The sequence below is a fragment of the Triticum dicoccoides genome, chromosome 2A (assembly GCF_002162155.2).
Source record: "Triticum dicoccoides isolate Atlit2015 ecotype Zavitan chromosome 2A, WEW_v2.0, whole genome shotgun sequence".
Classification (NCBI taxonomy): Eukaryota; Viridiplantae; Streptophyta; class Magnoliopsida; order Poales; family Poaceae; genus Triticum; species Triticum dicoccoides.
In genome coordinates this window covers 593,972,341-593,986,335 of record NC_041382.1, presented here as the reverse complement: position 1 = coordinate 593,986,335, position 13,995 = coordinate 593,972,341, and the positions used below count along the sequence as shown (strand labels likewise).

General features: G+C 47.0%; 1 protein-coding gene across 1 annotated transcript; it reads left to right on the top strand.

Annotated features, from left to right (window-relative positions):
* The first annotated feature begins 6,513 nt into the window (after positions 1–6,513).
* On the top strand, positions 6,514–7,663 carry LOC119355587 (chitinase 5-like). The gene is made up of 2 exons (XM_037622411.1): positions 6,514–6,966; positions 7,057–7,663. Exons 1-2 carry the CDS (start codon positions 6,558–6,560, stop codon positions 7,461–7,463), a joined length of 816 nt encoding a protein of 271 aa, XP_037478308.1. The 5' UTR covers positions 6,514–6,557; the 3' UTR covers positions 7,464–7,663.
* Positions 7,664–13,995: the final 6,332 nt, after the last annotated feature.

Here is a 13,995-nt window from a genome sequence, read left to right as displayed (position 1 = left end):
AGGCCCTTGTGGCCTTTATAGGGGACATGGGTTCTTGACAAATGACCAAGGCTTCCCTTGGGATGGTAGGTTTGTTTTAGTGGAACAAAGTATGTTTATTCATGCAAAATGTTTCAAGGCATACAAACAAAATACAATAAATCACCAAGCCAAACATAGCGGTCAGCATCCACAAAAGATGCAACCTCTTCTAGATTGAGATGGTAGTTGGGAGGGGTAGGATTGGTAACCTTTGGTCCATGGATCCGTGGTGGACTATGAGAGGGAGTGAGTCAGTCTAGCCTCTATTATCATGGGCTTTTCTTGTTGGGCTTCCTTCTTGACCTGGCTGCTTTTGCTCTTGTGCCATTCCATTGAGTTTATATTTTTACTTGAGATTTTGCCCTACCTTTGCTCTGCCCCAGCCAAAATGCCCCATCTTATATTGCAATTGATAAAATGCCCCATCTTTGCTATGCCTCTAGATAAAATGCCCCAAACTTACTTGATGATATATCTTTACGGTATGATAGAAATAAGAGGGTGGAAAAGTCCAAAATACCCCTAAACAAAAAACAAAATGTTAGCAGCCCATGCAATCTTGTTTGAATGCCCAAAAAATTCAAATTTTGTTCAAAAATCAACATGCCCAGAAAAATCTTAAAAAATTACAGAAAATCGAGTACGTTCACAGAAGTCCACTGTTCAAATTTAATCCAATTCTAAGCAAGGATCAAAGAGAAAACGGGATTTCAAATTTCTGTACAGATTTGTTTAAATTTTGGACGAAAATTTGTACTGCCCAAAAGAAAATCTGAAAACATTACAGAAAATCAAGTATATTCATAGTAGTCTATTGTTCAAATTCCAGTCAATTCTGAATAAGTATCAAAGAGAACACACAATTTCAAATTTCTGTCCTCTAAGGCTTTCATAGATCTAGATTAATTGCTTTAGATCCATGGCTTCACTCAGATTATATGTCACCCGAGAGGAATAACTTAAATGGTTGTTGACTTTGAATAGAAATCTTGCAAGTTAGGATCCAAGTATGTGAGCTGCAAAGGGAGATGGAAGAGGTGCGCCAGGAACCCGAGAACGAGAAGGGCAATACCAAGCTGCTAGAAAAAAAGAAACTGCCATGGGAGGTAATCTTTATTATCTAAGTGAACTTGTTATTTTCCTTTCGCCTGATCCCGAACAAGACTCATTCCAATAAATGTATGTCTGAAACGTTCTTTTAACTAAACGACTAAGGAACTGCATCTCTCTAGAATCTGTGAAGAAAGCCTTGGAGGAAAAATATGTTGAGCATGCCAAATCTTGGGAAGAAGCCCGAGAAAAGATTAGAAAAGCATATGCGAGTTTGAATGAATTCCAAGAAGTCAAATAACTCAATGACCATCTCCGAAAAGTGGTTGATGAGCTGCAAAAACAGTTTGATGGTCATACACAGACTGGCACATAAAATATTTGCAACTGTCGGATATCATGGAGAAGAATAGATGCAGTATGAGAAGGATCTTGGTGAACTCAGTCACCGTAATGGTGAAGCTTAAACTTTCTTTGTGAACCAGCTAGATGACGTTACAGCTTGGATCCGTACGTAGTCTTTACTCACTCCTATAGACTCCAGGGAGCCTTTGCTTACTGGGTGCAACCAATGGGAGATGGTGGCTCGGCCTATATTTAACCGGTTCGGATGACGTTCACATAATAGGATAGAGGGCTAGAGAGCTTGTCCTTATTATCACCGTATCGGTTGAGGCCCTTTATTTTTTTCAGATCTTTGTGCTATGACTTTGCTCCGTTTGTGAGCTATAAGACCTTTATGATGATACTTCCTGCATTTTTAATAAAATGGCCGCATGCATCATTATGATGTAGAGGCCGGGGGTATACCTCCATTACCAAAAAAAAGCTAGATGACGTTAACCAGAAAATTGAGCAGAAACTTGAAGTAATGATTGTCTTCCTGCCGAGTGACATTCAAACTGACCTCTTTTTACTCATTGTCACTAACCTTCACTTGTGCAGAATTTTGTTCTGATCCAAGTGAGGAGGCGCATAAGGTTCACCAAGAACTTGAAGCATACGGGATGGACATCAAGGAGACCCCATGGGCATCCACTCGGCAGCAGAGTTTTTCATCTGGCTAGAGGAGCATGCTGAAGCGGCAAGGGACCATGTAGCCGGAGTGAAGGAATCCATGAAGGAAATCAATGCAGACATGCGCCCTGGGGAAGAACTTGATGGAGAACTAGAAGCCTGCCTATCCCAACTTGCGCAAGTGTGAGACCGAGTGACACAATGGAAGAAATGCGTTGCACATCATGGACCTGATGTTGCCCTTGCTCTCACTCTCACATTCCTAAGATCAATGAGAAGAAATTTCAAGCAGTTGGATCTGGGAATACAGAGGGCCAAAACTTTGAAGACCACTTGGAGACCTTTATCGAAGCTGCAAGCCAGATTCCCGATTTCATTGATTTGGATACTTTCATTGATCCAGTCAGAGTGCCAGACACCCTGAAGGCCGAGGCCGAAAAGGAAAAAGGAAAAGGCAACGAGTGAAAAACTTAGGTGTTAAATTTTCCTTGGAATGCTGAGTGAAATTTGTAAGAAACTTTAAGTCTGATTGACCAGCGAGACTCGAAAACTCCTAGTTATTTTGCTTTAGAGAAAAGTATACTTTTCGTCCCTTAACTTTTGGTAAAGTCTAAATTTAGTCCCTCAACTTTAAAATCGAACAACTTGCATCCTCAACTTTTGAAACCAGTTAAGTTTAGTCCCTAGTTATCATTGCTAACTCAATGTGGTTTTGACCTGTCTTTGTCCACGTGGCAGTCTATCTCTCTCCTTCCTTCTTCCTCCTCACAATGGCTTACTAAGGCATTTCATCAAACACCTAGCACGCATTATATGCGCCGTCCACGACCAAACAGCGGTGGCTACTGCCTACTCCCGCCGGTGCTCACGTTGCTCATGCACGTGCGCCATACCGTGTGTGCGCCAGCGTGCTGCTTCGCTTAGGCCAAAAGAAAGCCACGGCTCTGGACAGTGCAGCTCAGCATCAACATCTCCGTCATGCTCTCCCCCGTGTTGGTCGTAACTCCCCAGGATGCAGCGCAGCTCGGCATCGCTGGCCGCACCAACGGAGCGCTGGCCGCAACAACCGGGCGATATGGCTGTTTGGCTCGGCACGCGGCGTCCGAGGAAAATGCCCGTCGTCCACCAGCCGTTGTTGCCTGATTTGATCGGGACTCCTCCATCAACCACGCCTCCATCCAGCTTCGTTGCACCACACAGCTTCATGCATTGCACTGTGGCACCACGCTATGTGCACAGGTATACACCAACGCACATATGTGGATGGCTGCTTGCACGTCCTGCGTTAGCCTGCTGGCTCACCAATCCGCGTACACCAACGCCGTGCACGAGCCGGCTACGCGTACGCGACGCACCAGCCAAGCAGCATCTCTACAGCAGAGTCTCCTGGCTTCCTGCATGGTGGTGCGCCATGTGCGCTGGTCCGCAGGCGTACGCTCTGGCCGATGTCCGTTCGTGACGCCGTGTCCAACAGCATGATCGCTGGTGTGTTCCCGCGCGGACACAGAGCTGCTCGTGCTGCTTCGCTAGTTCACACGCACGCCGGCGCACCAGCTTGTCCACCAGCAGCCGCACCACGCCCACCACCGTCGCCTTGGGGAGGCTCCACGGGAGCGCCGCGACCCCGCCCAGCATGCCCGTGGTGCTGCCTCGTCCCGCTGCTACTGTGCGCCAGATGGAGGTGGCCGACACGCTCTTGAGCTTCTCCCCGTCGCCGCCCCTGCACTGGGTTCCCTCGCCCGTGCACCCCCGACCACGTGCTCCCAGGCAGCGGAGAAGAGGAAGTCGAGGACGAGCACGAGGTAGCTCCACCGCGCGTGGCTTGCGTGCATCCTCCGTGGCCTGGCCGTGGAACCCAGTGCATGCAAGGTGTTCGATGAAGTATCTCAATAAGCCAATATGAAAAGGAAGAAGATAGGAGGGAGAAATACTGCCACGTGGATGAAGGCCGGTCAAAACCATGCTGTGTCAGCAGCTATACCGGGTCTGCGCAAACAAGGGACTGAACTTGTCTGGTTTTAAGAGTTGGGAGCGCAAGTTGTCCGGTTTTAAAGTTGAAGGACTAAATCTAGACTTCGCGAAGAGTTAAGGACGAAAAGTATACTTTTCTCTTTGTTTTAAAAACTTTGAATCGGATCAAGTTAAATTGTTAGTTTGGATTACTTTTCTTCGACTCCCTTATAATTGGCTCTTTGTCCGATTGAATCTTGTTAACGAACTCTCTGGTGACCATCTAGGCAGACAGGCTGCGACTAAGTTGGAAAGAGGAAAAATTGTTTAAATCCACTCGGTTTGCTTGAACTTTTTGATAGGATAGAAAGAAAAGCGAGCCAGGATTTTGCACATACTGGGTGTGACTTGATACGTCTTCAACGTATCTAATTTTTGAAGTATTCATGTCATGTTTACAATAATTTTATATGGTTTTGGTGCACTTTTTATATAACTTTTATATAATTTTTTTTGAGGGAAGGACTTTTATATAATTTTCATGGACTAACTTTTATAACTCGGGTTTACTTGTAATTCCTGTTTCACCCTACGTGGTGACTGTTGTAAGCCTGGAACAAACAATTATAAAATTATTACTTTTAATTAATATAATGGATTACTTTTCAAAAAAAAAATACAACACTCTTGTTTATGATAGCAACATGAGAAACATGTCTTCTCATAGTTAGAGCATCTACATCCGGACCCCATATATATCCAATCCAAACGACCAGGTGGGCTGCCCGAACTCTTGTTGCACGCAAAATTGCCACAAAACCAGACATGGCAAATCCGTCCCAAAAGCCCAGACTAACAGGCAACCCTCGTATCCTGCCCATATTTAGGACGGATATGCGACATACAAACGCACCCACCACCTCGGATCAGTCCGACTGTGGCCACCCGACCCGACATATATTGAACCTGATCCGCACTTCAGACGAAAACCCTAGACGCATTCCCCCTCCATTCCCCTCCCAAGCTCCCTTTTTTGGTGATCTCTGGCCTTCTTCGGCATGGCAGGTAGCTGATGTGAGTCCTACACCTCCTGATCTGTTGACTGGAACTCGTCCCACGCGGCCTCGAGGAGGAGATGGTTGTCCGCATTGCGCTCCGCCGCCCCCCGGAGAAGCCTGCCCAACAGTGACGGACTCCATCCGGCAAGAACCCATTGCGTCCTCCCGAATGGTGCATGGATCCGGCGCGAGGCGCGTGGTCGCTGCCTTGCCGGAGGCAGAGCGGTCTGTCTAGCGTCCGAACGTCGTGGCGGATGCACAACCGCTTCGTTGACGCACCAAGGCGAAGGTGCACAAGCACTTCATGTCTGATGAAAATATAGCGCGGCGTGCTCGTCGTGCGAGGCAGCGAGCGAGAGACCACAACAGTCCTCACGACAGACGCCGACGAGGCAGAGTCGCCTCTCTGGCGCCACAACGGTGACCGGTGATCCCTCGCACCACAACCGTCGTGGTGGACGTGTCGGCTTCCAACCACGACGGATCCATCGTCAATCTCACGCCCACCGGCAATGTGTAGGCTCCGAGATCCGACAAGGAAGAGTAGGGCATGAGAGACGTTGGTGCGTGTCCCATGCCTACTCTACCTCGCCGGCGACCGCCCCTTCACTCCGAAGGGCGCAACCGGCTGCCGGACATAGACATGGCTGGAACAACAAGGACAGTCACTAACAAAATAGTTTTATGTTGCATGTGATCGTATGGAGTTGATTATTTGTAAATGGGGTATCTGATTGTGGAAACGATTTTGTGTGTGTTGATCGTTCATTATCCGCGGACGCGTCCGGGGAGGGATTTTGCGATTTATGGGTGTAGATGCTCTTAGCAATCTTTGACAGTAACAAGCACCTACTTTAGGCGTTGAATGAGCCAGCATTTCCACAGTGGACTGACCATGAAGAGTCTTCCTTTCTAGACTGATCAAGCTGTTTTGTGCTGTCTTGCTGGGTATCAATAAACTCGCGCTTTCTGTGAAGCTTCTGTTTTCTGCGTAACTCACTCCTGGCCGCGCAGAGAGAAGAAATGACTACTAAGCAGTGAGCACAAACGCACAATACACGTACCAGAAGGGTAACGGCACTAGCTACCAAGCACCGACGTGGAAAAAAGATGGAACTTGGGGGGAGCAGCACGCCGGGACTGGAATTAGTTCCCCGTTCAACACGACGAGCATTTGGTCTTGAACTGCCGAACTCTCGTACAGTGCGACAGCAAGTGCAGGCTACGCATCAGACTATGCTTTGAAACATGACCCCTGCAAAGAAAAGTCTTGATAGTCGACGAGCCGTGTGAATCTGTGACCGACGGTCGGTTTGATCTAGCCCAACCTTGACGCCATAGTCGTCCGCAAGATCAAACTTGCTGTGTCTATATAAACCGCTTGCCGCCGCGCCTTGCCATGCACAGTCACCTCGTAAGCAAGCAGCTGCTACAGCCTCAACAATCAAACCTTGATTCGACATGGCGAAGTCGCCCATGGCGATCTTGGCTCTCGGGCTAGCAGCACTAGTCCTATCCGGCGCCGGGCTGGTGGCCGCGCAGAACTGCGGCTGCCAGCCGAACGAGTGCTGCAGCAAGTACGGTTATTGCGGGACCGATGCCAGCTACTGCGGACAAGATTGTCGGTCAGGCCCGTGCACGGCGAGCGGCGGCGGGAGCGGCGATCCCGTGGAGAGCGTCGTCACCGACGCGTTCTTCGACGGGATCAAGTCCCAGGCCGCCGACGGGTGCCCCGGCAAGAGCTTCTACACGCGCCAGTTTTTCCTGGACGGCGCCCAGGCGAACCCCGACTTCGGGAAAGGCAGCACCAGCGACGACGGCAAGAGGGAGATAGCCGCCTTCTTCGCCCACTTCACCCACGAGACTGGGCGTAAGTTCACCTCCAACTAACTAACTACTACCAAAACCGGACGAATTTACCTCTCCATAATTAAGCTGGCTGTATGTAACTTGCGTGCAGACATGTGCTCCATCGAGGAGAACGAAGGGCCGAACAAGGATTACTGCGACGAGACGAACACGCAGTGGCCGTGTACCCCGGGGAAGGCCTACTACGGGCGCGGGCCGCTGCAGCTGTCGTGGAACCACAACTACGGGGCGGCCGGGGAGAGCACCGGGTTCGACGGGCTCAACAGCCCGGAGACGGTGGCGCAGGACCAGGCGCTAACGTTCAAGGCGGCCTTCTGGTTCTGGATGACCAACGTGCACCAGGCCGTGCCGCAGGGGTTCGGCGAGACCACCAGGAAAATCAACGGCGACGTGGAGTGCGACGGCAAGAGGCCAGACTTGGTGAGCGCGCGGGCGGGCTACTACACGGACTACTGCCAGCAGTTCGGCGTCGACCCGGGGAACAACCTCACTTGCTAGGTGCTTGGGTCTGAATTGATCCACGCGCAGCGATGCTCCTACTGCTCTACCTCCCTGTGTATTCTGGGATATCTATATATTATGTATATGTAATAAATTTGGATTTCTGTATTCATATGTCGGTAATGTAAACATACTAAATAAACATTTCTTGACAAAATATCCAAATGATGCAAATATATTTCATTATTCCAGAAAATTTGATTATTTTGGAGAAGTGATTTTAACTTTTCAGGAATTTATTTCCACTATTTCAGACATGTGGTTTGTAATGTTTCATTTACTTCAGAGATTTGCATCATTTGGATATTGAATATTCATTATTCCAGAGATTTAAATTATTTCAGAAAAGTGATTTGCACTATTAAAAAAGGTTAATTTAAATATTTAATTAAACTGATTAAAAATATTTCACTATTCCAAAATTGCGATTACTTTAGTAAAATGATTTGAACGATTTCACAAATATGTTTTCCAATATTTCACTGTTGTTGTGATGAAACAACACAGTGATTAGGGGTGTTAGCAACATGGTCAAAATAGAGATTAAGACCAACAAAGACTATGCAATCGGGCCCACTGAGTTTGCTTGACCAAGTCTCTGTTTGCTCTTTACTGAAATCGGTCTCACCGAGTTCAAGCAATCGGTCTCACCGAGATGAGGTTTTGCCCTAGCCCTAGCACATTGGTCCCGCCGAGTTGTTCCAGTCGGTCCCACCAAGATTCCTAACGCTCATATTTTGAACTAAATCGGTCTCACCGAGTTCTTCTATTCGGTCTGACCGAGTTGGGTCAAATTGTTGGGGAACATAGCATGCAATTTCAAAAATTTCCTACGTTCACACAAGATCTATCTAGAAGATGCATAGCAACGAGAGAGGGAGAGTGTGTCCACGTACACTCGTAAACCAAAAGCGGAAGCGTTTGACAATGCAGTTGATGTAGTCGAACTTCTTCTCATTCCGACCAATCAAGCACCGAACGTACGACACCTCCGAGTTCTGCACACGTTCATCTCAATGACTTCCCTCGAACTCTTGATCCAGCAAAGTGTCGAGGGAGAGTTCTGCCGGCACGACAATATGGTGACTGTCGTGGGTTTATCACGGCAGGTGTCCTTGTGAAAGGACTTAGTCGTGGAGCCATCGCAACGGGTTAGCTTAAAGGGGTTAAACCGGACAAGGGGACACGGGGAGTTTTATACTAGTTCGGCCCCTTCAAGGAAGGTAAAAGCCTACATCTAGTTGTGATTGGTATTGCTAGGGTTTCGAAGGCCAGGGAGCGAATCCGCTTTGTCTGGCTCTCGAGTTGTTGTTTGTCCCTTGAACCGCTGTCGGGTCGTCCCCTTATATACATGGGTGGCGCCCGCCGGTTTACAGAGTCCCGAAGCCGGATCATAAACGTTACCGGTTTGGTCTCTACACTTTCTATCTTACAAAGCAAGTTACATGATTAAGCCGGTTTATATCTACATGCCTTAACTCACTTCTGGGCCTTGGGCCTTTGTAAAGCGTCATCATCTTCACATCTTCATAGGCTTCTAATCTTCATAAAGTTAATCCGGATACTCCTGGCCGGTTTACGCCCAGTAGTAATATCCCCAACATTAGGCCCCAGATTGATTTGAACCGGTTCATGTCAATCTTCATCACTTAGAAAAATTCCTCTTTTACATTTTCACCTTGATCTTGTAAACCGCCGTGACGTCATGCTCCAGGTCTTTAACAAACCGCCCTGACGTCATCTGTTCATTAAAGCTCAGGATTACCTTCATTAACGCATATCCAGTCATCGAAGCGACACCATTATTACTTATCCATTGTTTGAGCTCCTCGATTCCCGTACTTGCCGTTGTATCGTTTCGCCTTATAAATAGGGGCAGGGGACCCTTTTTCTTTTCTTTCCTGCTACCCCTTCGTCCCTTCTTCTTCTTCTTCCTCGCGAGGTCCCTGCTCCTGAGCGCCGCCGCTGTCGACAAGCCTCGCCTCTGCCTCGCCGTCGGACGCTGCATCACCCTGATCGAACCAGAAAGCTGCGGCATCTCTCCGCCGTTCTTGTGACACTGGTAACCCTTTTTTTACTTCCACACCAATCTTATCTTTTAGGGGTTTCACTGTTCGTCGGAGTTCATCGAAAACTTCAGTGCTATTCCTTTCTTTTCTTATCTGTAGCATTCGAGGCTAGGCTGGATCTGTTATTCTTGCGCGACTGTAGCCATAATCATATTCTCCTCATTAAACTCCCTCTTTATATCAAGAACAACTTATCTGGAACTACTGAACTGTTTAAGTACCTGAAGCTTGAACCTAAATATTTTCCAATTTCTGTCATACCTTAGATCTGAAATTTTTATATAAACCTGTGAGATCTGTTTCCCCTCACACCAATATAGGCGGTTTAACTTTGTATAAGCAATCTATACCATTAGCCCTCTGATAAACCAGAGGAGACTTTCACCTCCATAGTTGTACTCCGGTTTAACAGTGTCTGGGTACCCCTGTTCTGGTTTTTCCTTGTTATCCATTTTTTCATTGGTCTCCGATTTATGCAATTTCATAACTCAATATATCTTTTAATCCATTGCATCTTATACGTCATCATGAGTGATTTATAAACCGGCCTTTCGTTTCCAGCTTGTTTATTCCACAATGGCCAAGCAATTTACCGCTTGCAATTGGGCTCGTTCCCGGGTCACCGAGGAACAATTGAATGATATGGTCAGCATCGGCACCTTGCCTAAGAAAACTGAAATTAAATGGCGAGTCCCAGGAGTAGAAAATCCTCCAACCCCAAGGCTGGGTGAGGTGGTTGTCTTTGTTGATCACATGGGCCGTGGCTTCAAACCGCCAGGGTCAAAGTTTTACCGGGATGTGCTTGCCAGTTTCCAACTTCATCCTCAAGATATCGGACCTAACTCGGTCTCCAATTTATGCAACTTCCAGGTCTTCTATGAAGTGTACTTACAAGAAGAACCAACTGCGGAGCTGTTCCGGGACTTCTTTCACCTAAACCGGCGCACAAAATTTGTAAATGGCCCCAACACTGAACTTGGTGGTGTCTCAATTCAGAAGCGTAAAGAAGTTGAATTTCCTCATGCCAAACTGCACAGCCATCCTAAGGAATGGAACCAGACTTGGTTTTACTGCAAAGATACGTCTCCTGAAGATGAGAATCCCCTCCCAGGCTTTCGTGATCACCGGCTTTCCAACACCTATCCAATGCCGCAACGCTTAAGCTCTGCAGAAAGGGCCAAATATGCCCCTCAACTCGCCAAACTCCGGGCTTTCATGGCCAACGGTTTAACAGGCATTGATTTCGTGCGTTGTTGGATATCTTGGAGCATCTTGCCGCTAAGCCGGTGCCCCAGTTTAATGTGTGAGTACACCGGTGATGTTGAAGACCCACAATGTCATTGCAACATTCAGGTGACCTATGAAGAGGTCACCGAAAGTGTAAAGAAAATTTTGAATGAATCAGAAGTAGTATGTAGTCAAACCGGATTGAACCCCTTCTATACTAAGAGCAGACCGCCTGCTGTAAGTATTATACTTCCTTTTCATCCTTGATATCTTTAATTTGTTCAGCTTGTAATCCTTCTTCTGCGCATGTATGTACAGGGTGATGATCCCTTTTGGAAACGGAAATTCGTAGAAAAAGCAGTAAAGCCAACTGGGGATAAAGCGGTCAATCCTTCTCGCCCCAAAACCAAAGTCGTCAAATGGACGTCAAAACGGAAAACGGCTGACCGGATTAACATGGAACTTGATGATGATGCTGATGATCCGGAAGTTGAGGTAGAACTTGACTCACTTGGCTCCCTTTTCATGCATCTCATTAACAATGATCTTCCTCAGGAGGACGCAGAAGGCAGTCAAGCTAATGATGTAGAGGTAATTACCCTTTCCTCCGGTTCAGACTCTAAGCCAACACAAAAAAACCCGTCAAGCAGTCCGAAAAGTAAGCTTTTCTCATCCACTTGCTCATTTGGATCCAACATTTATTTTGAAGACTCAGCAGCATGAAGCTCGTCGGACAACCCAGCATAGTGGCCAACAGGTTACTTCAGCCGGTTTACCTGACACCCCGGTTCGGAAGCGCCGGTCTGAGGTCTCTCCTACTCTTGACAATTCTTATTCCAAGGCAGGTTATTTCAGACAACCTATTAATCCGTCCGATTCAAATTATTAGGTGACACCTCCCTCATCCTCTAGTGAATCAACAGCAACTCAACTCCCTCCTCTGAAAACTGTGGCTGGGTAAGCTTTGTAACCTTTCATCTTAATATGTTGTAAATCTAGAATAAAATGCTAACCCTCTCTTTAATTTTGTTTGCAGAGCCAAAGCTAGACCCAACAAGAAAGCTCGAGGTCAACAATCCGCCCGAAGACCCAGCCACTGTTGAAGAGGAACCAAGAGGTGATCCGGACCAGACTTGTGAACCGGAGGGCCTTCATCCTGAAGCCGCCTCTGACGACCCGCCCCTTCAAGGCCAACACACGGATGAACCAACAGACGCTGAACCTGCCGCGCCTGACACTGAACCGGCCGAGCCAAACCGTGCTAGTCCGATGAGAGATGCTGAGACTCCATTATCACCAGCCAAAAACACTGAAGGTCAAGGAGACGATGTTATCATTACTGGAATGGGCCACAGCTCTCCTGGCCATCCCGTAATCTTGGCTCAACATAGTGCCAAGGAAGAACAGGTTGCTAGGGAAAAAGGCAAATGGAGTAGTGATTTATCGAATTATGCTCATCTCAACGCTGAAGAACTTCATTCTGGCTTCTTGAACCGTCTTCACTCAAACCGGGACTATGAAGCTGGTTTGGTGAATTTGATGAAGGAGCGATATGAGGTATTTTCATCTCCCTTTGTTCGTTGATTCAAAGTTGAAATACTAGCCCAAGTAGCCCCCAAGGGCCGTTTTATGATGTTAATCATAAACCGGGTCTTTGTAGCACTTTAAGTTTCTCATCATCGGCCCTCAAAATGTCAGGTCTCTAATAAGAACCAAGACTCCTCTTTTAACAATTAGATAGCTTTCCGCAGTGTAGCCCCCAAAGGCCGGTTTAACTTGGCAAGTTAATCCGGTTTTTAATCCATGCATCCATTTTAGAACATACGTACATTAGCCCCCAAGTGGCAAGGATAATGCTTGCATTATTCTGGAGACTTGTATAAAATGTAATAATTGAGAGCAAGTAGGCATTAGCCCCCAAGTATGAAGTGTATAACTTGTTATACGCTTTGTACTTAGTACATATATAAATTCTGTTGTTTAATATACCTTCAATGTTGCAGGCTGAATTGAGGAATAGAGATGCCCGAAACTCTGACTTGCAAGAGAATGTGAAGTCACAACAAGCAGAAGCTGCAAAAGCCAAAGAGGAGCTGACCCAAGCCCTGGCCGTAATGGAAAAGCTGAAAGAATCTTTCAACAAAGATCGTGCTGACTGGGAAACTGAAAAATCCGGTTTAACCAAAAGAGCCGAAGACACCGAGGCAGCCCTGAAACCAATTGTAGATGAACTAGCTGGCTTGAAGCGGCAAATCAACGCTATGACTTCTGCTATCTTTGGTAAATATCTCATTATGTGTTCTGCGCAATTCAATGAACCTTATCATTGGTCAGAATTTTGATATAAAACCTTGGCAGGCACTCGGATTGCTCATCTTGGTACAGACATGCGGATGAAGCTCAAAGCGGCGTATACTTTGATTGAACAGTTGTACTCTGGGTCTCAGCGGGCTATTTGCATGGCGGCTTACAACAAACCGGCACCAACCCTGATAAAAAAAACACTTGAGAAGCTGGCCATGTTACCAGCCCGGATTGTCGAATTGAAGAAAGCAGCTGCTAGAGCAGGAGCTTTAACCGCACTTATTCGAGCCAAAGCCTGGATTCCAGACCTTGAAGCAGAGGACATCATTAAAGGATATCCAGGCGTGAAGGAGGACGGTTCAGACTTCAACAATGATGACCTCCGACGGCTGACCAAAGAGATGCAGCCAGTAGCCAGCAAGTTGGCCGAAGACACAGACTTGTCCCATTTTCAACCGGCTTACAACGCTAAAGGGAAAAGACAGCCTGCCGAAATCCATGAAGTTGAAGAACTTGTGCCTCTGATTCGTAAGCACACTTATGCTCCTGATGTTAACCCATCCAATCTTATCCATGAAGAGGCAGTGTTTCAAGCTTTAACTGGAATCAATTGGTCGACGGTTGATTTCCAGCGTCTGGGGAGGGATGAAGAAGTGCCCACACCAACTGACCCTCAACCATCAAACCGTCCATACGAAGTGTCTTAAACCGGTCGCCGGTTTACTGGCTACTGTGTGCCGATACTTTGAAAAACAATTATGCAATTGGAGCCGCTTTGAAAGCTTCTTGTAATATGATAGCCAAAAATCCGTTATCTGCCATGCCATCGAGCATGTTTTGTAATACCTCGTGACAACTTGTTCCTCCTTTTGGGATATATCTATACATAGCCCATGATGAATTGTGTTCCTAGGTACAACAACTTAAAA

Excerpts from the sequence above, each read along its gene's own strand:
- LOC119355587 (XM_037622411.1), top strand. The coding sequence starts at position 6,558 with ATGGCGAAGTCGCCCATGGCGATCTTGGCTCTCGGGCTAGCAGCACTA. Across the intron at positions 6,967-7,056 it reads CTTCACCCACGAGACTGGGC|ACATGTGCTCCATCGAGGAG; the intron begins GTAAGTTCACCT and ends ACTTGCGTGCAG.